Consider the following 25954-nt stretch of genomic DNA (forward strand, 5'->3'; position numbering starts at 1 on the left):
TATGGTTTGGATCATCCTAAGCAGTGGGCCCACTCTACTTTTCATTGCATTTGTAACATTTTGCCGCGTCCAACCCAAAATTCCAAAGTTCGAAAAATCAAATTTTAGCCACGTGTCGTCAGATATCTCCCTCGCATCGACAGTTTTTTAGTCATTATCCACCAAAAGCTCTCTCGTACTCTTATAAAACGCGGTAACATCGTAATTTTACCGTTACAAAAGGCTATAATGGTAATTTCGTTATTCTGAATATAAACGGAGCTGAACCAAACGTTTTCCCAGTTTGGCAATCCAAGGACTACGAATTCCCGTGCTGTTTAGGGTTCCGTGCTGTCAAGAACTCACAGCCTGCCACGTAGCCGCATTAGCCTCGTAATATCCGTAGTGGGTCCCCACTCATGGTTATCTAAAAATTTTAAATTCGAAGAAGTACAGGGGCATTTACGTACTTTCCTCCTTCATATCTAACGGCGTCACTCATGCGCACTTTCCCTGTCAATAAACCGTCATCTCATCCCGTTTTCACGCTTTCTCTTTCGTCATCAAAAACCCCCAGAACCTCTGCAAAAAAAGAAGAAGAAGAGAGTATAAATCTTTCTCCAGAAAATCTCTCTCTCTCTCTTTCTCTCTCTCTCTCTCTCTCTCTCTCTCTCTTCCATGGATTCTTCAATTCCATTTCAAGATCTCAATCTTCTTCCAGACCCAATCTTCATTTCCCCCAAAATCGAACCCAAAACCGAACCACAAGATTATCCATCCTTCCTCCAAAACCCTAACCCTAATCCTAACCCTAACGAGCATCTATCCTTCCTCCAAATCCCAAACCCTAACCCTAACTCTCTGCAACAAATCACCACAGTTCCTCAACTCTCCGCCGCAGAAAGTGATGTTTACGCAGAATTCCTCCGAATCTCTCAGCTTTTCCAAGCCGCATTCGCCAAAAAAATGCGCCGATTCAAAGATCTCACCGTTCTTCCTTCCGATTCGCTCGCCGTTGTTCCCTCAGCGAGATCCGAAACCTCAATCGTAGTCTCAAAACAAAAGCGAGATCGATCGGCTGAGATGGTTAGGGTTTCGACTCTCGCGATCCACGAACAGAGGCATTTTAGAGATCTTGTGAGAAAAACTCGAATGGTTTATGAATCTTTAAGAATTTGTATGATTCAAGAAGAGGTGCGTGGCGTGGCGAAACGTATGAGGGCGGATTTGAAGGCGGCCGCGGCCATGATGGATAGGGGAATGTGGTTGAATAGAGATAAAAGGATTATTGGAACAATACCTGGGGTTTATGTTGGGGATATGTTCTTTTTTAGGATGGAGATGTGTGTAATTGGATTGCATGGTCAGGTTCAAGCTGGAATTGATTATGTTTCGGCGAGTCGGACTTCGACTAAAGAGCCGATCGCCACGAGTATTATAGTGTCTGGTGGTTATGAGGATGATGAGGATTCTGGTGATGTTATAATCTATACTGGTCATGGTGGGAGAGGAAGGAATTTAATGAGTCATTGTGTTCATCAAAAGCTTGAAGGGGGTAATCTTGCTTTGGAGAGGAGTAGGCATTATGGGATTGAGGTTAGGGTTATTAGAGGGTTGAAAAGTGACCAGAGTCCTACTGGTAAGGCTTATTTTTATGATGGACTTTATAAAATTGTTGAGTATTGGTTTGATAAAGGTAAGTCGGGTTTTGGTGTGTATAAGTATAAGATTGTGAGGATTGATGGACAACCTGAAATGGGGAGTGTTATTTTTAAGTATGCTGAGAGTTTGAAGAAGAGTCTTTTGTCTACTAGGCCTGCTAGTTATTTGAGTCTTGATATTTCAAAGGGGAAAGAGAAATTACCTGTTTATCTGTTCAATGATATTGATTGTGATCAAACGCCGATGTTTTTTGATTACCTTGTTAGTCCTGTGTACCCTCATTTTGTATTTGATCACGTGGGTAATGGGAGTAGAGGACATGGGTGTGATTGCATGTCTAGTTGTGTGAGTGGTTGTTATTGTTTTGAAAGAAATGGAGGTGATTTAGTTTATGATGAAAATGGGACTCTATTGAAAGGGAAGCAGTTGATATATGAATGTGGTAGCTCGTGTCGCTGCCCTCCAAATTGCCATAATCGCGTGAGCCAAAAAGGGATAAGGAATCGGCTGGAGGTGTTTAGATCGAGGGAAACAGGTTGGGGAGTTAGGTCCTTGGATTTGATTCGGGCTGGTTCCTTTATTTGCGAGTTTACTGGGATTATGGTCACTAGGCATCAGGCGGAGCTGATTTCCATGAATGGTGACAATTTAATCTATCCGGATCGATTTCCTGAACGATGGGTGGAATGGGGGGACATCTCTGATGTTTTCCCTGGACATGTACGATCAACATTTCCCGCTTTGCCCGAGTTGAATTATGCGATGGACGTATCTAGAATGAGGAATGTTGCTTGTTATATCAGCCATAGTTGTCGTCCTAATGTGTTGGTGCAGTTCGTATTATATGATCACTTTAATGTATTGTATCCCCATCTTATGCTCTTTGCCATGGAGAATATCCCACCTTTGAGAGAGCTGAGCATTGATTATGGGGTGGCAGATGAATAGATGGGGAAGCTCTCTCGGTAGCCAAGTACTTTGCTAGAGGTGGTATATTTTGAATGTGATGCGACACAGTCTCTTTGAGGATGTTCCACTTGGAGCGGTTCTTTGTTACGGACAACTTCCTCTCCTAGGTAATTATTAAAACTCTTTTATTTAGCACTTAGACAGATACTAGCTTTCCCTACCTGTATGAATACGATTTTTTTGCTTGAAACCTCTTTCTCAATGTGGTTATTAAGTTTGTAACTGATACCAAATTTGTATTACCTATTGTTGTATGGGTTACTTCATTTCCACTGTGCTCGAGGCTTTTTCTCTGTAGTTGTTATAAGTTGGTAACAAAAACCAAGTTTTTATTACATATTCTTGTATGAGTTACTTCATCCCCATACTGTTGCTTCTTGGCCGGAGTCATCATGCGCATGAATTAAATCCTAGAGTGTGAACCCTTTAGTATATGCGTCAAATAAAGAGTCAGAAATTTCTTGATCTCTAACTGCCCTTACACGTAGGTTTCGCGGAGCAACTTTTAGAAGCTGCAAAATCTACAACTTTTGATATGTTGAAGACATTTACTTGAGGTTTTTCCATTCTTGAAAGGTTGGAATGATGATATGATCAGAAAGGCGTTAAGGGACCACTGTCCCTGGTGATAGTTGACAAGAAGTTAGTCTTCAAGAAAGAAAGGTTGACAATAAGTTACCCTGTAGTTTCTTCTACAAGTCAATCCATAGTTACCCTGTAGTTTCTTCTACAAGTCAATCCATATGAACTATATTACCATGCAATATCTCAATTTGAGCTATGTTGAAATCCTCTAGGTAGAAAATCCAATGCCCAAATGTAAACTTTGCTATTTGGAGCTTAGAACAATCCTCCTCTAGGTTGATAATCGAAATAAACATTCCTACCTCAACATCAGCAAAAAATAAACACTACTGACCTAAGGTTTACCCACCTTTAAAAAAAATGTAACTTTTTATTCTTTGAAGATTGGTAACTAAAAGGAAATGGAATTTTGTACATTCCATGTTACTAGCTTTCTTTGGAGTAATTGTTGAAATCAGAAAGTTAACATCTCAATGTATTATAAAAACTTTTTTCTATTACACTCAATGAGATGGCTTATATTATTATTATTACTTTTTTTAGAATGAAGATGGCTTATATTATTAAATGGGTTTAATAAATAAAATTTCTCGTGTTAATCTGTTATGTTTCCCTCGACTCTTATCTATAAAGGATCCTAGGTTTTATTATTTGGTATTCGATTTACATTAAGCACTGTTCAGCTCGTGAGAACTCCTATTCTCATACAAGTACTCAACCCTGTGATGTGTGTATTTCGTTGCTGTAGATTCTGTGTTTCTCACACGTTTAATGTGTCTTCATGCCCCCTTGATCTTCGAACTTTCTTATGGTATCAAATCAGAGATCCATCATCATTTTGGTTCCACTTGTTCTTCTTCTTGGGTTCCTTTAACATTGCTTCTTGCCTTTCCTTACGAAACAAGATCCTTTTGTTACATATGTTGGATTTTTGTGTTGCCTTCCCGTATTATCGATGGATCCATTAACTTTTCTGTAATTCATGCATTTTTTTAATATGTGATGGCTGCGATCTTTGTTATGCATCGGGAACATATACGAATGGAGGGTTGACAATGATTGCATAATATTGGCAAGGTTCAAAACCTTGAATCTTGACTAATGATTCAATGAGAGTTCGAGTTCTAGTCTACTTGAGATTCAGTTACGTACTTGATTAAATCATGTTTTTGGACTTCCAACTCTAAATTGATTAAAAATAACAAAAATAAATAAATAGTACAACTATATTATTAGATATTTCAGCAAGTTTGTGTTTTTTTCATAGTCTCCATACTTGGACTTTGGAGTATTCATATATATATTTTTTCTTTCCACAACAATAAGAATGAAGATGAGTGTGTAAATCAACTTTCTAAGAAGCCAATCGAAGAGATTGATGATATCCTTGACACTTCGACTACACTTCCTAGACAAGGAACATATGAACTTTCCACTTAAGCAATTGACATCATCTGCTCAGCACAACAAAATAGGCTATCAATAAAAAAACCAAAAAAAACAAAAAGGCTGTTTTTGCACCCTTTTTCCACTTCTTTTATGCTGATGTGAGGTTTGCATGACTTTCCTTGGAATTTGGGGTTGCATGAAGAGGAAAAGGAAAATCATGGAGATTCTCAAAACTACTTGACGTCCGTGACTTCCACCTTTGATTCAGTCTTCCATCCTTACCAATTTAGTTATGCTTTAAAAGTGGCATCTCAGTCATGAATTCATAATCCTCCCTCAAGAGAGTAAAGAAGATTTCCTTTTCAGGTCTTCCTCTCTTGATGGCTTTGTATGTATGTAGAATGCTCGGGACACAAAAAATACTGAGCTCTGTATCTACCAATTTAGTTATGATTTTTTTTAATGGCAAATAAGATTTCATTAAAAAAAGAAACAGGGACCGAGAAGGACCCTGAAATACATGACTGGGCAGAGAAATGAAACAAAATAAAAATACAACAATCAAAGGGCTAGGGAGGGAGGAAATCGAATAGCTCAAAACTCTCTTTCGATACCCCTTCTCTAGCTAGCCTGTCCGCCTCTGCATTTGCTGATCGTCTCACATGGCAGAAAGATACGGATGCCACACCAATTCTCTCCCGAATTTCATCAAATAAGGAGGCGAACCTCCAGGGTATCGCTTTTGAGCCTCTCAACCATCTAATGACATTCAGAGAGTCCCCTTCCACTTCTATCTTATTGAGGTCCACATTTTGAAGAAGCTTTATTCCATGGTACATAGCTTTTACTTCCGCTTCATTTGCATCTGCCACCCCAATCGGTCCCCTAAATGCCCAGATCACCTCCCCTCCTTCATTTCTCAAAAGACCACCTATGCCAGAGGGCCCGTGATTCCCCATATCCATCGAAGTTCAACTTAAGGATCCCTTAAGATGGAGGCGACCATGCTTGTACTACTTTAGGTCCTTTGCTTGCTCTTTCGCATATTTCTTTCCACCCATGCCATAATTCATATGCTGATACGAATCTAAAATCTGGCGAAGTTTTCACCCAAGAAATAGTCAAGGCAATCACTTTGTTAAATATGAATCGAGCTCCCTTAGAGGACCCCTTGAAAGTCCTAGCATTTCTTTCTTTCCACAGCACCCACAACGTAGCTAAGAAAGAAACTTGCCACAATATATACTTCCTTTGCCCTTCCATGGTGCCATCACCCAACTTTCCAAGGCTTCTAGAATTTTTGCAGGTAAGACCCATGAGATTCCAAACCTACTCAATAATCTTCCCCACACTTCCCTAGCTACCTTACAATGAATGAGGAGATGGTTTGTTGTTTCACCCGCCTCAATTTAATTATGCTTTAAAAGAGGTAATCTCAGTCATGAATTCATAATCCTCCCTCAAGAGAGCAAAGAAGATTTCCTTGTCAGGTCTTCCTCTCTTGATGGCTTTGTATATATGTAGAATGCTTGGGACACAAAAAATACCGAGCTCTGTATCTATGGTTGAGCTTCCTTATGAACCCTGTACTTCCCCACTGATGTTTCATTCTATTTCTGGTGAGATTTTCTTCAGAAAGCTTTGTTATACGAGCGCTTCAAATCACAAAAGTTTCCCTCGCATCTGAATGTTACATCTGCAACGACCATGCTGGGAAAGCCCACTCTCTTTTATCTTGTCTTGTATCAGAGATTTTTGGACTTACGGTGAATATTTTTTTCATCTTCCTCTCAACTCCCTTAGTCTTGGATCATCTTCATTTCTGGAAGATTCAATTTGGAATTTCACGATAAAAGTTAGTGTTAAGCATGCTATGTATCTTCTTGCAATGCAGCCGAATTTCATGGTGAAAATATCTCAAGATTTAGAATTATTGATCATCTTCACTCATAGGAAACATGGGCATGATATCCAAAATTCCTGAATTTCATGGTGAAAATATCACGAGATTTAGAATTATTGATTTCCTTCACTCGTAGGAAAATTGGGCATGCTATCCAAAATTTCCAATTTCATTATAAGGAATTTTGAGTTGGGAATCCTCACACCAACCAACAAAATCACCAGTCATCTGGTTTCTTCTCCTTTGATTTTTCCACTGTTACATCGATGTCCATCGTAAAAGGGATTTCTATACCCTAAATCCACATTCTTGTTTTCCAATTTGGAATTAATTAGATTTCGTATTCTTCTTGAATGCTGAAAATTATATTAAAATAGGGAAATGCCCACTGACCAAGGTGGTCACAGAAAATAGAATCAACTAAGCTATAATGTAATCGATACAAAGTAGGAAAAACACGACTAGCGCAACCTCATGAAGGAGGGAAGTGATTGAATGTCAAAATCGCCTATTTCAACGCTTGAGTGCACCAGAGCAGCCACCTCTGAATTAGCTTATCACCAAATGTATCGAACCTTAATGTTGTAGCCCACTAATCAGTCATGGATCTCCTCTATAGCATATGCAAACCTCCATGGGAAAGCGATCCAGCTCCCTGATTGGAGGGTCCTCAATCATCTTTAATCATATTAGAAGGTCCGCTAATAGTGTTGCAGATAGCTTGGCTCGGGAAGGGGTTGGAGGGCAGGGGTTAGATATCTTTGATTTCCTCCCCGCTTGATAGAACCTTATTGTATTATGTTTTTCTGTGCATCTTATTTCTATCTTTGTACTTTTTGGTGGACCAACTTGGTTTTCCTTATTTTGAATGAATATGCTACCGTTAAAAAAAAAAAAAAAGGTTCATCATTTCATTTTAAGTTTTTTAACCTTGGACCCACATGTGCCACATACACATGGTTAAGCCCTATGGTTTAGTGGACGGCCATAAGTTAAACCTTGGGCCATTGGCCCACCATGATTGAATGATCCTAGCCCTTACATCATAAAGCGATTTCTCAATTTTATTTTTTACCAAGAGAAGCTAAATTGTTGACTTTTGTTGGGATGGATCTTGCTGATCATGTCCATTTGACATGGAATCATTAGTCATAACCTATGTCACTAATATCGTTCTCTGGAATTTCTCGGCAAGGGAAAATCTCAGGATAAATTAATTTTCCCAGTTTATATTAGGAAAAAAAGATAAAAATAAAATTATTGAAAAATATATAAATATATAAAATTTGAGAAAAAATATTTTTTTTGAAAAATTAAATTTAAGAAAAAATATAAAATAAAAATATCTTAAAATATCGAGATAATAGGGGAGTGATAAATCGACCCCATATATCTTAAATCGACCCCCTATGTGTCTTTCTCTCTCCTCTTTCTCTCTCTAACCCAGTGGAGAGAGGAAGACACATAGGGGGTCGATTTAAGATATTTGGGGGTCGATTTATCACTGTTCTATCGTGATATTATTGCTATATTTTATGATAAAAAAAATGAAAATATCACTATATGTGCATTATTCTTACAGATGGGGCATTTGTTTGGCCTGGAACCAAGACCATGACAAATGGTTTCGAGAGTAAGATCTGGCACAATTTGAAGTATTGAGCCTCATAAAAACTTAGTCATAAAAGCATCTTTGATTTGGTGGACGTCCATAAGTTTAACCTATGGCCATTTCCACCATGATTGGATGTTCCTAGCCCCTGCATCATAAGGTGACTTCTAAAGTTTATTTTTACCAAAAGAAGCTAAATTGTTGACTTTTGTCGGGGATGCATCTTCCTGATGATGTCCATTTGGCATGGATCCATGGCCATGTAGATCATCTAATGGTTGTCACTAGATCAACCATACTAATGCTGATTAGGATTATATGGTTGGATGATCCTAGAATCCTAATCAATAAGGCATCCTTAGGTGCCCGTGAATCTCAATCGATGACTTTCTCGTGTGCATTAATCTTCAGATGGGACAATTGTCTGTCCTGGGACCAAGACCGTGACAAATGGTTTCAACTTTTGAGAGTGAGCTTTGTGTAGGTGAGCTGGAGTATCGCACAATTTGAATTATTGAGCCTCATAAAAACTTTAGTCATAATAGCACAAGTTCCTTGACTGAATCATTTCGCGCACAGAACACACTCTATTTTCTTGTCAAGAAACAAATAAAAAAGAGTAGACAACTTGAGACAATTTCTCGAAGTTTAGACCGTTCATGTAATATTTTTTTGAAACTTGACTTTTTGAGGTTCTCCGAATGGAAGAATTGAGTAATTCATACAGTAAAACCTCTCCAAAGTAGATTCTTATATGCTAATAACCTCATTGAATTGATGTTAGTTCTGCTCCCAGCAATTGGACCTTAGCTCTAAATTAAACCAAATATCTTACTGTTCAATAATTATTTTTCACTAAAGCATTGTCACAAAAAATTCAAAACTTCCTCATACAACACATTTATACCCTTGTACGTAAGAGGAAATGCGCCTTTCATGTTACCCAAGAGAGCTCATCTCTGTCCATGTTACCCAAGTAAAAATCATCTCTCTCCATGTTACCAGGGAGAACTCACCTCTCCAAGTAAACACTTATTCTCAACAGCAATTATTCAAGTTGAATTGGAAGACTTAAGGTTTCCTTTTATTGAAATTAAACTTTTTAGACCTTTGAAAGACCAAGCTGGCATTAAGGTTAAATGCATGTTATCACCCACTTCACTACATAGAGAATATTTAGATTGTTACTGTGCTTGAATATTTATTCTATCAACCTAAGCCTTGTTAATTTAATAACCTTTTCTATTTAGCATGTTCTAGTTTGCATATTTTATAGATAAAATTCTAGTTTGCTTACTTTTTTACAAACAGAGATTCATGGATTTAGGATTTAAGGTTTTCTTGGGTGAAAATATTGTTGTGTTGAGAGACCAACACCAAGCCGGTGACTATATGGAAGTTGCCTCCACAAATCATCTTTAGTTAAATTTTGATGGTTTGTCTTTGGGCAATCCAAGGTTGGTGAGGGTTTGGTGGTAGCATTGGAGATCATTTAAGGGTGTTAAGAGTGTCTTATTTGGGATATTTATGAATTAAGGATTCATTTGTAGTGCAGGTAATCACACCGAGGCAAGAATTGAGGCTTCTGTCAACCAACTTTGAAGTTCAATTCGTTGACTTAGACCCCTTTTAGTACGGATTCATTGGATTGTAGGCGCCTTACTACTTGAACTTACACGAGAGGGGTGTGAGAAGGGATAGGGGGCTTTGCCCTTATTAATATTCTAGTTGCTGCCCTGTTAGTAAGCAAGTTCAAAGCCCCCTATTAGAACTTATTGATGATCTATTAAATGAGCTGCTATTAAGTTGGTTGGTAGAAGCTGATCCCACGGATGTTAAATTTTAGATTACATTCACTTTGGAGGATCTCAAATCTGAGGAAGAGACTTCAAAGTTTCTCAGAACTCCACCTAGAAGCTGATCCCATGGGTATTAAATTCTAGAGGTTTTATTGTATTCTTTCTTGAGGATCTTAAATATGAGGAGAGACTTCAAAGTTTATCAGAACACCACTTCCCAACTTCTCTAAGTAATGATTAAGAAAATATAATCCTTTTGGTGAATCTTTCTAAACTAAGGAACTCCTCTAGACTGAGAGAGTTATGAATTCTGTTTTGTTCGCCTTTTTGTTTTGGCCACTTGAACTGAACGCTTCGGTGTTTCAGCCGTTTCGTTCGGCATTTTGGCTGTTTTGTTTCGGTGCGCTGCGACAACCGAATTTTTTTTATTAGTTATAAATATGAAAAAAATCTAAACAAATCAGAAGAAATTTTTATAAATTGGAACAACAAGGTCATCTTCTGCAACCCAAGCCATCATAACATCAAGGTTGTAAAGATCAAACATTTAGTTCAAGAAGAATCACTATCTTTATGTATCATGCTGTAAAGATAAAAAAACAAAAATAAAATAATCAATCTTTCTTTTTTGATTTTCTAGGGGCATATTCCCCTTGTTAAAATTTTTAGAGACCAAATTATGGGATTTTTTACCGCACTTTTGGGATTTAATAATGTTTGGACATGATAAAATTTATGAATTTTTAAAATTGGAAAAATGGCACTTAGTTTGGAAGTTAAGATTTTGACCTAGCCCGATTTTTTCGAATTTTGTACTAGAATTGAAAAGTTGACTTTTATCCTTCTAGAATTGGGTCTAGAAACTATTTTTAATAAATTCAAATATGGGGGGGGGGTGGTTATTCCCTTCTTTACATGTAAATCTTAAGTAGATGGACATTTACTTAAAATGACTTTATTATGTAAATACTAAGATAAGGAAAGAAGAAGAGAACTAAGAAGCGGCAAGAAGAAGAGAAGAAAAAAACCTAAAATTGGGTGTTTCGGCCAAAACACCTCGTTTCATCTGGATTTCCGAAACGGACAAAGCAAAATGAAATCCGGAACGAAACGGGAAATACCTTGCTTCTGTTCTGGAATGCGGTCCTAAACGAAATGTTTTGCTCGTTTCAAATGAAACGAAACGAATTTCGTTACTTACAGATAGGCCAAGCCACATTTTAAAAATGTGGTAAATGCTAGAATAAGCATAAATACATATTTAGAAGCCATAACATAAGCAAGTCAATCATTCATAATGGTTTAACAACATCAAACACTTAGTCACACGCATTGTCTCACATGTTTGACACTTAGGCCATGTCTGGTTGCCAAGAATTTTTTTCATGATAAATTGGTGTCTCCAAGTGGTGAGAGAGGGGTATGGCAGTGGGATAAGGAGAGAGATTTGAGAGGGCGCGATTGAGATGAGCTTGCGAAGTGGCTAAAAATCAGGAAAAAGTCAATCCGATTTTGAGTAGAGTTTTTTCTTTCCTGATTTTTTGCCACTTTTGATCACTTGGAGACACCAGTTTCCTTCTTTTTGTTTCTTGGTTTTAGCGACTTCACCCTCATCTCCACCTGGAGACACCGATTTATCATAGAAAACAAATTCACGATAGTCAAATGTGCCCGTAACGACATGCATTGTCACGCATATCTGATAATTTAGTACATATCATATTTCACATGTAATTCATATGAATAACATAATACATACACCACATTTCACATGAAATTCATATAAACATAATTATGTAACACATATACCACTAATATGTTTAAGGATAGACTGCTTAAAGAAGGGCCTTGGAGTCGTGACAAAGGGACTAATTATGTGGAATGAGATCTCTAGTTATATCAGGAAAGTGGCTAAAGAGGTACTTGGAGAATCTGAGGAAGTGGGCCGTCATCTAAAGATATGTGATGGTGGAATGAGGAGGTCCAAAAGGTGATTAGGTCTAAAAGGGAGTGTTATAAATGTTTGCATAAGTGTAGAAATGAGGAGAACATTGAGAAGTATAATTAGCTAAGAAAGAAGCTAAAAAGGCCGTAAGGGAAGCTAGAGGCAAGGCCTATGAGGATTTGTACCACAGGTTAGGGACAAAAGAGGGTGAAAAGGATGTTTACAAGCTTGCTAAGATGAGAGAAAGAAAGAGAAGGGACTTGAATCGTATAAAATGCATCAAAGACGAGAATCAAAGATTGTTAGTAAAAGAAAATGAGGTTAAAGAGACGTGGAGAAGTTACTCCGATAAGTTGTTTAATGGAAAACCCGTAGCGAATTTGGGAGAACTCAATAGCGCTTTTGATTCGTAGAATCTGAACATCAGAGGTAAGAGTAGCTTTGAAAAATATGAAATTAGGTAAGGCTATGGGGCCTAAATGTATTTCTTTTGAGACTTGGAAATGCTTGGGTGATGTGGGTTTGGTTTGGTTAACTAGATTATTTAACAATATTTTGGAGACTAAGAAGATGCCTGATGATTGGAAAAAGAGTACATTAGTACCTGTTTATAAGAATAAAGGGGATATTAAGAGTTGCACCAATTACCGAGGAATTAAGCTAATGAGTCACACCATGAAGCTTTGGCAGAGGGTAATTGAGCATAGACTAAGAAAAGAGACTAAGGTGTCAGAGAATCAGTTTGGCTTCATGCCCGGACGATCAACTATGGAAACTATCTTCTTGATTAGGCGGGGTTAATGGAGATATTTAGAGAAAATAAAAAGGATCTTCATATGGTTTTCATTGATTTGGAGAAAGCGTATGATAGGGTTCCCATGAGTTTTATGTGATGGGTCTTTGAAAAGGAAAAAAGTGCATGCTAAACTATGTCACAAATATCTCCGATATTTTCAAAATATAGCGTTTTTATCGCGAGATTTTGATAAAACGACAAAATCCCGAACTAATCCCGAGATTTTAAAAATATAACGATATTTTCATTTTTATCATAAAATATCCCGATAATATCACGATATTATCCCATTATTTTTTACGATATTTTTATTTCATATTTTTTTTCTTAAATTTAATATTTTATATATTTTAAAATAATTTTATTTTTACCGTTTATTTCCCGATATAAACCCGAAAAAAATAATAAAAATTAATATATCCGGAGACTTTCCCTTGCCGAGAAATTCTCGAGAATGACATTTGTGACATAACTGCTAAATATGTTGATGTGATTAAGGATATGTATGATGGAGCAGTAACTAGTGTTAGAACTATGGATGACACGTCTAGTGAGTTTCCGATTACAGTAGGACTGCACCAAGGATCAGCTCTAAGCCCTTATCTTTTTACTCTAGTTATGGATGAACTTACGGTGGGTATTCAGGATGAGGTTCTGTGGTGTATGTTATTTGCTGATGACATAATACTAATTGATGAAACCCAAGCAGGAGTTAATGTTAAGAGTTATGGAGAACTACTTCGGAATTCAAAATTTTTAGACTGAGTAGGACTAAGAAAGAGTATATGGAGTGCAAATTTAATAATTTAAGGAGGCGGGGTGAGGATGTAGTAAATATGACTGGACAGGAGGTACCTAAGAGGGATATCTTTCGCTATCTTGGTTCAATCCTACATAAGGAAGGAGAGATTCAAGAGGATTTTAACCACATAATAAGAGCTGGTTGAAGAATGTTGGGCTTGTAACTAGTGTCAGCCATGCAGTACGATTCAGAATGTTGAAGGGAAAATACGTGCCAAGTTGAAGGAAAGTTTTGTTAGACAGTTGTGAGGCCATCCATGCTATACGGTTCAGAATGTTGGGCCACCAAGAAACAGCATGTGCATAAAATGAATGTAGCGAAGATGCGAATGCTTACATGGATGTGCGGCCTCTCAAGGTTAGATAGAATTAAAAATGAAGACATCCGTAAAAAGGTGGGGGTGGCACCAATTAAGGAGAAGATGAGAGAGCACCGCTTAAGATGGTTTGGGCGTATCCAACGTAGGCCTTTGGATGCTCCAGTGAGAAGAAGTGACTCGTGCCAACTTGATGGAGTAAAAGAGGTAGGGGCAGATCGAAAACAACTTGGGTAGAAACAGTGAGGAAAGACTTGATGGCTAGGAACATAATAGAGAACATGACCTTGGATACGAGAGAATGGAAGAAAATAATCCATGTAGACAAACCCAACTAGTGTCAGGATTAGACTTAGTCAATTTGAGCCGGGCAGATTCTTTCACCTTCTTCAAGAAATTTTTCTAAAGGATTCATTAGCAGACCCCAACTAGTTTGGGACAAAGGCTTAGTTGAGTTGAGTTGAGTATATACCACTAATACAATTGTAATTTCAGTTTCGGTATGCATTTCTATGGGATCGAAGCGGAAATATTTTGGTCATTTCGTGCCTGTTTCGGTGGAAATTTAAAGCTATGTTTCTAAACCATGGAATTCTTTTTCACTTTACTATCCTTAGGGTAATGTGGAAATATCAAACATGTTTGTAGTTGTGATGCTTCAATAATTCCATAAAACTCACTTGGAATTTACAAGCTCAAATTGTTTAAAAGCCCAACCATACGAGGAAGCATTTCTTGAACCTGTACGATGCACTTTCCTTGTGTGCAAGCGCATACACATTCAAAGTGCTCTTAGAGTAGGTCCTTTGGGATGTGTTGTAGCTAGGATCCTTGGCAATGTGTTGTAACAAATAGAGCCACTAAATCGTGTTAATTTCATAGCATTTAAAGTTTGTTGTGCAGCAACTGGGATGGTATGAGTGGGAACTTTCAGCAGAAGTTGTTGGAATCGCTGAAGCAACTCTGCTTCACTCTGCGAATTCCCCTTTTTTGTCACTTGAAAAGAGGAAAATGAAGATGCAGGCTGAGCAGATTGGGGTTGCCAAAAGTAATTCCACCATTTCATTGCCCCTCTAGCAGAAAAATTGGGTAAGCGCGAAAAGCACTTTTTTTAGCATTACCAAGCACACCCCAAGGTTTTGAAAATCGTAATTGAATTGTAAATCGTAATAGGGGTCGAATCGTATCGTAAATTGTAAGATTCATTCAAATATATATATATATATATATATATATATTTAGCCTCCACAAATGGAAGGGTTAGGATGATCCTATGAAGTTGATCTTTTGTGGGCACCCTATCTATGTGAGGGCCTATCAAATGAATGCTTTGGATCATCCAAACAAAGTGGTCCCCCTATGTTTTGTGAGCGTCACCTCATATAAGGTAGTGCTAGCGCCACCTCAGGAACCCTTCTCTCTCTCTCTCTCTCTATATATATATATATATATATATATATATAGAGAGAGAGAGAGAGAGAGAGAGAGAGAGAGAACGGTTTCTAGTTTCTACACACAAGTGTAGATAAGTTATCTACACGCTAGCTTAAAATACAGTGGAGGGCATATTGTTTGGGTGATCCAAATCATTCATTTGATTGGCCCTGCCCTCACATAGATACGGTGTCCACAAAAAATCAGCTCCATAGGATCATCCTAACCCTACGATTTGTGTAGGTGAATGGACGTGTGGAAACCTTCACAAATCTGTCCATTTTTTGCCTCCATGGTTCGAAGGGTTAGGATGATCCTATGGAGCTGATTTTTTATGGACACCCTATCTATGTGAGGGCCAATCAAATGAATGGTTTGGATCACCCAAACAATGTGGGCCTCCACTGTATTTTAAGCTAGTGTGTAGATAACTTATCTACACTTGTGTGTAGAAACCGTTTTCTCATATATAATAAAAAATAATAAAGAATTTTTTTTATACTTTGAAAAATTATAAACAAGTTGAAGAATAAAAAATAGCCAATTATTCATTTTTCATCCAAATTCATTAATTCAAATAGAAATTACTTGGATGGTCATTCAATATCATAATATGAATTGTTGGGTAACAAATTTGACACATACTAATCTTCTATTTCTCATCCAAACCCATGCATATTGGATACTAATCTTAAAAATAAAAAAGACACAAGATCATATCAATTCTCAATGTCTCGAACATCAAGCGACAAATATCAATTACAAAAGACTGGAGTAATCGGGGTTGTCCTCATTATAGTTGTATCCCTCCTCGACGTAAGTAATGTCTTCAAACATATGCATTGTGCTTGACTGATTCGATTCGTTCGAATTCGTACTCGTCTTTCTTCTTCCCTCTAATGTGAAGGATTTCGAAGGCTTCTTGTAATGTATAAATAAAATGAGGTATTTCGAAAGAAAGTCCAATTTTATTTTATACAAAACTTAATTTATCCAAATCGCAGCTGTGGTATTGAATTAGTTTGCGTGAGATATTTGCTATTGGAAAGATTGGGTAGGGGAAGGATCTCTGAAATCGTTATGCATAAGATTTGATTTGAATCGTAAAATCGAATCGTAAGTCGTAAGATTTTCAATACAATGCACACCTGTACCTATTGGAATAATCCTTCAGAAATTGCCCCATGCTAGTATCTCCTTGTAGTCCTTTCTATTTCTCGAAGGTAGTCAAAGGATGTTGTACTGATTAGATTTATACATTGGATTCTCATGCCAAAGGGGATTCAAGATGCATTACTTTACAAAGGATGTTGTACTGATTAGATTTGTACAGTGGATTCTCATGCCAAGGGGATTCAATATGCATTACAATGGAGAGGATGTTGTACGGATTAGATTTATATGTTGGATTCTCATGCCAAGGTTGATTCAAGATGCATTACTATGCAGAGGATGTTGTACTGATTAGATTTATAAATTGGATTCTCATGCCCAGGGGATTCAAGATGATTTACTTTGCTTACATTTTTTCCGAAGAATAGTTAGTTGATTTGATTCTTTATATCTATGGGATGGTTGTGTAAATGCTGATACTGAGATTAATTGATGGCCTAATTCATGTTATTTTTGTAATCAGGATGCAGGTCCGCCACGGATTTTGTTTGTTTTGGTTCTTCAGATATTAACTTGTTCGACCATTCAAATATATATACACACATATTGAGTGAACAATTCCTGCGCTCGAGCTCAGATAAGCTATCTGCACTCGAGTGCAGGAAACAAGGGTGGTGGACCCACATTTTTTGGGTGATCCTAAGCATTCATTTCAAAGGCCCCATCATGAATGGGGGTGTGTACCAAAAACTCAGCTCCATAGCAAAAGCTTTTGTCTCCATTCACGAGGTGGCTGGTCTGACGTGCGACAGACCAGCAGTGAAATGCCGTTTGCGATGGACGCTAGCAATTCCCTATATATATATATATATATATATATATATATATATATATATATAGAGAGAGAGAGAGAGAGAGAGAGAGAGAGAGAGAGAGAGGAAATGGTTTGTGTGCAGCTGCACAGATAAGCTATCTGTGCATGGCTGCACAAACCATGGTGGGGGTCACATTTTTTGGGGGATCCAAAGCATTCATTTGGAAGGCCCTTCCATGGATAGGGTGTGTACCAAAAATCAGCCCTATAGGATCATCCTAACCCAATCAAAGTTGGAGGGGAAAATGGACAGACACTGTTTCTGCCCATTTTTTCCCTCCACAAATGGCAAGGTTAGGATGATCCTAAAGGGCTGATTTTTGGCACACACCCTATCCATGGAAGGGCCTTCTAAATGAATGCTTTGGATCCCCCAAAAAATGTGGCCACCCCATGGTTTATGCAGCCATGCACAGATAGCTTATCTGTGCAGCTGCACACAAACCATTTCCTCATATATATATATATAGTAAACAGTTCCTGAGGTGGCGCTAGCGCTAGCTTATATGAGGTGGCACTCACAAAACATAGGGGGCCCATCTTTGTTTGGATGATCCAAAGCATTCATGTGATAGGCCCTCACATAGATAGGGTGCCCACAAAAAATCAAGTCCATAGGATCATCCTAACCCTTCCATCCTCCACAAATGGAAGGGTCAGGATGATCCTATGAAGTTGATTTTTTGTGGGCACCCTATCTATGTGAGGGCCTATCAAATGAATGCTTTGGATCATCCAAACAAAGTGGACCCCCTATGTTTTGTGAGCCCCACCTCATATAAGGTAGTGCTAGCGCCACCTCAGGAACCCTTTTCTCATATCTATATATATATATTAACTTGTTCGGAAAGGAAAATGATATCAACACAACTCTATTTTGATATATTCGCAAACCCGTCTCTGTCTTTTAGTGTTTAAAAAGCTGTCAAAAGGTTACTATATTTCTCAAAAAGCTCTCATGAGCCAATTAAAGAAGAAAGACAGCTGGGCTTGTGCAAATATCAAAATAAGGTTGTGCTGATAACATTTCCCATTCGAATTTTTTTTATGCCGGCTATATTTGTTTCAATGTCTTTCTGAAGTCAATGACAACATGCTATTGGGGTATAGAAACGACTAATTTTGTTATCATTTTTTCAGTAATTCCAGGCCACTGTTATGATTCCTTATTGTGGTCATGTTTTGGTCAGCACTTGTGATCTGGAAGTGTTATTCTGTGCAGATGCTGTTACTGTGCTACTTAAAAAGAGCACTTCCAACATTTTGTGTGATTTGCTGAAGGATTGTTGTAACCATAGAGACTGCCGAATTGTTCCTTTCAACTCTGCATTTTGGCTCCAGAGAGCAGAAAAGTTCATTCGATCATCACTGCTACTGTTCTATGTACTCTGGCATAAATCCGATATCAAAGAAACTTTTTTTTTGAAACTCTGTAGACTGACTTAATATAGCTGTGAAATAATGCATCTAACAGCTGACGGGTGGGGATTGCCGACAGGAGAAACTTTTTGGGATCTGGAAGGAAGGAAACCCACCACTCCCTCTTAATCAAATGGAGTATTTGAAGGAGGTATGTCTGCTTTCTTTGTTTTAAGTATGATTGTATGCAAAATGTGTATCGGAGCATGTAAATATATGGATATATGGATACAGAAATCGCATCTTACTAGAGCAAGCATGTACTAATGCATGTGTAAATATAAGATAAATGTATGATTACTTTATGCTTAAATTTTTATTTTTTTCTGTCTACATATATATGAATATATGTGTATATGTTATTCTTCTCATATGTCAACCGTACTTGTGGAACCTGTTACATTCAGAAGCAAATTTATCTAGTCCGTTTTTTTTCACTCTGGACTGTTCAATTCCACTTGTTAAATTCAGAAGCAAATTTATCTAGTCTGTTTTTTTTTAAACTCTGGACTGCTCAATAAAAAATCAACAGTATTTTTTCTCTCTTGAATGGTGCTTAAGAAAGCTGGTTTTGATTGAGGAGTTTGGATTCTGGTGTGGGACTCTTGACAATCCTATATATCTGTGGAAGTACTCTTGTTTTCCGTCAAACCTTGTTGAACATTTGATCAGCGGGCTTCTGCAGAAAGTTTTTGTATTTAACTCTGCTTACCCACGATGCCTGTCAGCTGGCATGGCACACATTTTCTTTGGCCAAGGTTTCCATTACTCAGCCCTCACTCAAATCTTCCCCTTATTCTTTTTATTTTTGTTGGTTTTCTGAGTACATCTACAAATCCATGGTTTGATGGTTTAGGGTCTGTTCGGAGGGGTGTTTGTTCCAAAGCTTGCCATTTCCCCTTTTCTTTCAGGTTTTCCTGATAATAGACCATGTAGGTTTCTATTGTTTTTTTCTTTCCTTTTTTGTCTCTTCTTTTTTTCTCATGTCATTTCTTTGAGTTTTCCAACGCCAAGATAGCAACCGAAGAGACCCGGATGGGCTTATATGATTAGACCTGGCAAGAAGTGACCCGGATCCGCGGGTTTGACTTGGCCCACCTGTAATTTTTGGGTCCGGGTCCATGTCCCAAAGTGTAGTGACCTGTTTCAATTTGACCCACGGGTCCACCCGGCCCCTTTTTGAAAAGCCTCCTTCCTGTTCTTTACAGAACGTTGCTAAAGAGGTTTTTTTTTAAAAAAAAACACTCAAAATTCTAAACAAAAAAAAAAAAAAAAAAAGTGGGTGACCCACAGGTCAACCCGGCCCGTGCGGGTGGGGTCTGGATCCACCAAGTAGTGACCCGTAAAATTCTGGCCCAGCCCGTATAACCCCTGACCTGTACGGGTCGGGTGAAACCCGGCCCGGCCCACCGGTTTGCCAGGTTTATTTATGATAGCCCAAAAAAATTGCAGTCTTGATAACAAACTATGATATCTACAGTGGACCTGTGACTAGAAAATCCGTCCTATTTGTGTACCATGGGCTTTGGCATTCCTCTTTCCTTCAACAAAGTAGAAGAAAATATGGCAGACGCTCTGTTGTGGAATATTCTTTGCTCCTATTGAATGTTGTTTCCATGTCAAAGTGATTTATGGGTTTTTCTAAGGGTTAGAGTTTCCACAGGTTCTCTTTTACCAATGGAGGTGTTGTAACAACTTAAGCGCACCAAAAAAATGGTGGGCTCAGCTCTCTCTCTCTCTCTCTATATATATATATATATATATATATATATATATATAATGAGAAAGGCGGCGAAAGTGGAAAGTTAACATCGGCTTGTTTCTGTTATTTTTTTTCAACATAAAAGAATGAATAAGCAATGAACCTGGCAGACCAAGTTTCCGGGCTTTGAAATCCTCTGTTTTTTTTTTGTTTTTTTTTTTAAAGAATAAAAATGAAAGGAACGAAATAAAGAAACAAAAAAAAAAAAACATGAGTGTGTACCTCTTTCCTATCTTTCAATGTAGCCTTTTCGAGAGATGAGATATTTATAGCTGATTTGTATGAATGGGTTGCGCCCTACCTGTCGGATGAGATCAATGTTGGTCATCACATCATCTTGGCAGATGATTTGATGTCCAACAGCGTAGGCTCGTTTGGCAACCATGAATTTTTTTATTTATTTTACCATTATAAACTAGTGTCTAGGAGTGGCTAAAAATCAGGAAACAAAGATAAGGAAACTAGTGTCTCCAAGTGATCATGGCTGAAAATTAAGAAACAAAAGACTCTACCAAATATACCATGACTTTTTCCTTATTTTTAGCCACTTATCACCCTCTTGATCGTGCCCTCTCAAATCTTTCTCCTCCAACTGCCCTACCTCTCATGCCTTGGCACTAATTTATCATGAAAAAAAAAAAAAGTTCCTGGCAGTTTTTTCATGATAAATCGGTGTGTCCAAGGTGAGAGGGCGTGGTTGAGATGAGCCTGAGAAGTGGTGTGTCCTAGGTGTGAGGGCACGATTGAGATGAGCCTTATAAGTGGTTAAAAATTAGGAAAAAGTCTATTCGTTTTTTTATTTCTTGATCTTTAGCCGCTTCTCATCACTTGGAGAAACTAATTTCCTGATTTGTACCCACTTCACCCTCATCCCATTTGGAGACACTGATTTAGCTGGAAAAAAAAATCATGATTTTACAATTAAGACTAGGACTCTTGTGCAGAAAATAAAATAAAAATAAAAATAAAATAAATAAAATAAAATAAATAAATAAAAAATCATAATTTTACATTTAACTAAAAGGGCATTTCATGAGTAAAAATTAAGATGGTATGCAGAAATTAATTGAAAATATTTTTCAATAGGTCAAGAGCATCTTTTGTGTTCTATTCGGGCAATCGATTCCATTTCTATAGAGAGATATAGATCCAAAGGAGGATAGGAAAGAAATGCAGAAGGCCTAGTTGCCTAATGCCCTTGTAGTTGGGTTTTTTGTAAAGATGCCCTTCAATCTAGCATTCCTCGTAGATATTAATATTGGCTCTACAGTGTTTTGATAATTGCACAACTTATAGATGGCATTTAACATCCATTTCTCTATTCCGCTCAAATCTTTAACTTTTGGCCAAGATTTTTAGCTGCATCTAAACATCTTTGTAGCTATTAAATACCTTACATATGTAAATTCATTTGTTGCTGTTAAAAATTTACTCATAAATAGGGCTGCAACTCGGGTCGGGCGGGTCGGGTTTTGGAGAACCCAACCCTACCCGAGAAATATCTCGGGTCGGGTCGGGTCGGGGTTTTTTTCGGAAAACCCACGATTCCCTAACCCGGCCCTACCCATGATAAATCTCGGGTCGGTTCGGGTTTTTCACGTTGACGCAAATTTTTAAGGAAAATTCTTGTTTGGCAAGGCAACTCAACTCATAGAAGCCGAAATTACACTCACATTACACTTGAATCAAACAATGATGTAATTACACTCACATCACACTTGAATCAAACAATGTTGTAATTACAATCAAACAATGCTGAATCAAACACTTGAATCAACTCAACTCATAGAAGCAGAAATTACACTCACATACAGTAACAGTGGGTGCGTGGGTTTTCACTTTTAACTTTGGGATAATTACATTTACACCCCCTCTAGTTTCTGACACATCCACTTCCACCCCTATAGTTTAAAACGTGACAAATACACCCCTGTAGTTTCAATTTGTTTAAGGTTTGCCCCCTCAGCTGAAGGTTCGTCCATAGATTGAAGGGTTAGGATGATCCGATGGAGCTGATTTTTTGGGCACACCATATCTATGTCAGGACCCATCAAATGAACGCTTTGGATCATCCAAATAATGTGGGCCCCTACCCGAATCCAAACACTACCAAAAAATCATCCAAATAATGTGGGCCCACATTGTTTGGATGATCCAAAGCGTTCATTTGATGGGTCCTGACATAGATAGGGTGTGCCCAAAAAATCAGCTCCATCGGATCATCCTAACCCTTCAATCTATGGACGAACCTTCAGCTGAGGGGGCCTACCTTAAACAAATTGAAACTACAAGGGTGTATTTGTCACGTTTTAAACTATAGGGGTGGAAGTGGATGTGTCAGAAACTAGAGGGGGTGTAAATGTAATTATCCCTTTAACTTTTAACTAACAATAGAAAAAAATGTACATACTATAACTTATGTAACTCGGGTCGGGTCGGGTCGGGCCCCTTCAAACCCGGTTCGACCCGAGATTCATGCGGGTTTTTGAATGCTGAACCCGGCTCAACCCAAAACCCATGAAACCCGAACCCGACCCAGGCTATTTTCGGGTCGGGTCGATGCGGGTCGGGTAAAACCCGGCTCGAGTTGCAGCCCTACTCATAAAAGCACAAAGTATTCCCATCACGCAAGACATTTTCTTCTCCCAGTAAATGTAAATGTGACTCATAGTGCCACATGATTGAAACTATCACATCACACAAGCAAAATCTTATTCCAAAATGAGAAAACACGGATACAAAACAATTCCTACCAGCATAAGCTTTCCTTGTAGATTTGGGACAGAAAAAGGCATTCATGAAGCCATTGCAGGTCTCTTTCTCAAGCTCAACAATCATCTCAAAACCCTTGACAATCTCATGATCCTCGCTACTCAGTACCTTTTGTCCATATCTAAGGCTGAAGTTACAGATGTTGAAAACTATATAACTTACACCCAACTTAAAAAAGCATGTCAAAGGCTAGAATAAACTGATAAGCAAGTTCATAACCCTTATCAGATCTTAGTCCTTCCTTGTTCCTCATCTTTATGTCTGAGATATGAAAACACAAACGTGTCACAACACTTCACATAGAAAGGACTATAGAGCATGCTTATAGGTAAGGCCTTCTCATATATTAGATACTCCCAGCAACCTAGGAGAATCATTATCTATAGAGCATGTTTAAAGGTTGGTGTTCTCATTTAATTACCGCATCTCGCCCTTCCAAACCAATTGCGCAAATCAACGGTACAAAAGGTTCCATGAAGATTGGGATCTAGTTGGAATAAGGAGATTAGAAATTTTTTCCCTTCTTTTAGATATTTAGTAATTTTTTCTTTCTTTATTTTAGGTATTCATTTAAGTTAGGGATTTGAATTAGGAAGAGTTTTATTATTCGATGAGTTTTAGTTTTACTTGGAAACTATTAGAATTTGGAAAGTTGAGTAAACGTGGTAGGACTTTCTTTTCAAAAAGTCTATAAATAGGCCTTATTGTAAAAAGTTCTTCATCCTTTGGATTAATATTTGAGTTGCCTTTTGAGTTGTTGCCTTCGGAATTTTTGTCGCCACAAGTCCCGTCAAGAAAAAAGCCATCTGCTGCTTTCTTGCCAGCCGAGCATCCATCCCTTCATCCTTCACCTTTCAGCCAAACCCTCTCTTCCTTCCCTAATTAACAGCCCCAAACACACTACCTTCCCTCTCTAAATCCCATCGGTAACTATACCTACAAGCCCTGGTCTTAACACATAGCAGCCATCAGGTTCCTGTTTCACGGAAGATCAAGATCTTGCCTCTTGCCGTGCAAGACAGATCCAGGTTACCTTTAGTTCCAGCCCCTAATAATCCTTTAATATAACCCCAGTAACCTCCTCAGCCCATCAAACTAGGCGAAGGTTTTCTGACGGTGCCTACTTGCCGCAATTGAAATCGTTTTCCGTTCCTTCGACATGTACTTGAGAATCGAGATGCACTAACCATAGCCACAAACACTGCAACTTACTGCTACCCATAATACCTTGTTTCAGCCCATAGATTTCCCAATAACCATCCTTTAGCATATAACCTATTGGAACCCAACATCATCCTTGCACATTCAAAAGACCACTTCAGCCCACATCTATTTCTTGAAATCTTGAACCCTTTCTTGTTATTCCTTGAATCATCCCAATTCTTGTTATCCCAAGTACCTCGTCATTCCTAACTAATCATTAACAGAGCAAGTTCATCGAAACTTCAACCAAAAGACATGAAAAGACAATGTGGGTATGGAAGTGGATCAAACTGAACCCTAACACATCTTACACAAGAAATTCATAAATCAAAGTTCATCGAAACTTCAAGGGGCCGTTTGGACACGCGGATTTTAGAAACCAGGTTTTTAGGTTGAAAACAGTGTAAAAGAGGGCCCTTTCTTGTTTTTAGAAACATGATCAAGCTGTTGCATGCTGTAAGTAATAAAACCAGGTTTTAGAAATCTCCCCCGCATCCTAAGATTTCTAAAACCTGGCTAAAAATCATGAAACAAAAATAAGGAAATTAGTATCTCCAAGGGAGAAGTGGCTAAAAATCAAAAATAAGAAAAACTACTAAAAATACAATCCCCTTATCCTGTTTTTTAGCAACTTCTCACCCTCTCGATCATGCCCTCTCAAATCTCTCCATCTCGACCCTCGCTACCCATCTGCACTAACTTAGCATGAAAAAAAAAAATCCTGACAGATTTTTCATGATATATTGGTGTCTCCAATGTGAGAGGGCACAATTGAGATGAGCCGCCCTTACTGTTTTCCCATCACTTGGACACACTAGTTTCATGAATTCTAGCCACTTCACCCTCATCTTCACTTGGAGACACCAATTTATCATGAAGAAAAAATTCATGGTAGCCAAATGTGCCCTAATTGTTTTTTTTTTCTTTGCAGGAGAAATCATGATTTTACAATTAAAACTGGGACTCTTGTACATAAAATAATAATAATAAAATCATGATTTTACAATTAATTACAAGGGCATTTCATCAGGAAAAATTAAGATAGTCTATGGAATTAATTGAAAATGTTTTTCAAAAGGTCAACAACATCTTTTCTTTCCCCTTGCTTTTCATTGGATCTCTATAATGAGATTGTACTTTAGATCTCCGCGAAGTTTTATGATGGAAAGGAAACAAGATCTATATCTGAATACGGTCTATTAGCCGGTTCTTCAGAAATTCTGTTTCTTATAATTGGACACAATTATACATACATTTAACATGCATTTCTCTATTTCACTCAAATCTTTAACTTTCAACCAAGATTTTTAGCTGTGTGTACATTTTTTTTTGTAGCTATTAAATACCTCACATATGTAAATTCATTTGCTGCTATTAAAAATTCACTCACAAAAGCACAAAGTTTTCCCATCACGCAGACATTTTCTTCAGCCAATAACTGTAAATGTTACTCAAAGTACCACTTGATAGAAACTAACACATCACACAAGCAAAATCTGATTCCAAAATGAGAAAGCTTGCATACAAAGCAATTCCAAGCAGCATAATCTTTTCTTGTAGATTTGGGAAAGACCCAAAACGCATAAGATAGAGATGAAGAAAGGGAGGGAAAAGAACATA

At 37.9% G+C, this 25954-nt stretch overlaps 2 protein-coding genes across 2 annotated transcripts; one reads left to right on the top strand and one right to left on the bottom strand.

The window, feature by feature from the left end:
* Nucleotides 1–562: 562 nt before the first annotated feature.
* On the top strand, nt 563–19034 carry LOC143890199 (histone-lysine N-methyltransferase family member SUVH2-like). The gene is made up of 2 exons (XM_077394782.1): nt 563–2717; nt 18401–19034. Exon 1 carries the CDS (start codon nt 658–660, stop codon nt 2587–2589), a length of 1932 nt encoding a protein of 643 aa, XP_077250897.1. The 5' UTR covers nt 563–657; the 3' UTR covers nt 2590–2717; nt 18401–19034.
* LOC143891303 (uncharacterized) lies at nt 5154–5549 on the bottom strand. The gene has a single exon (XM_077395907.1). The coding sequence runs from the start codon at nt 5547–5549 to the stop codon at nt 5154–5156; it is 396 nt and encodes a 131-aa protein (XP_077252022.1).
* Nucleotides 19035–25954: the final 6920 nt, after the last annotated feature.

The sequence above is a fragment of the Tasmannia lanceolata genome, unplaced genomic scaffold (genome assembly GCF_043159265.1).
Source record: "Tasmannia lanceolata isolate RefF3 unplaced genomic scaffold, GAP_Taslan_0.1 ptg000013l, whole genome shotgun sequence".
Taxonomy (NCBI): domain Eukaryota; kingdom Viridiplantae; phylum Streptophyta; class Magnoliopsida; order Canellales; family Winteraceae; genus Tasmannia; species Tasmannia lanceolata.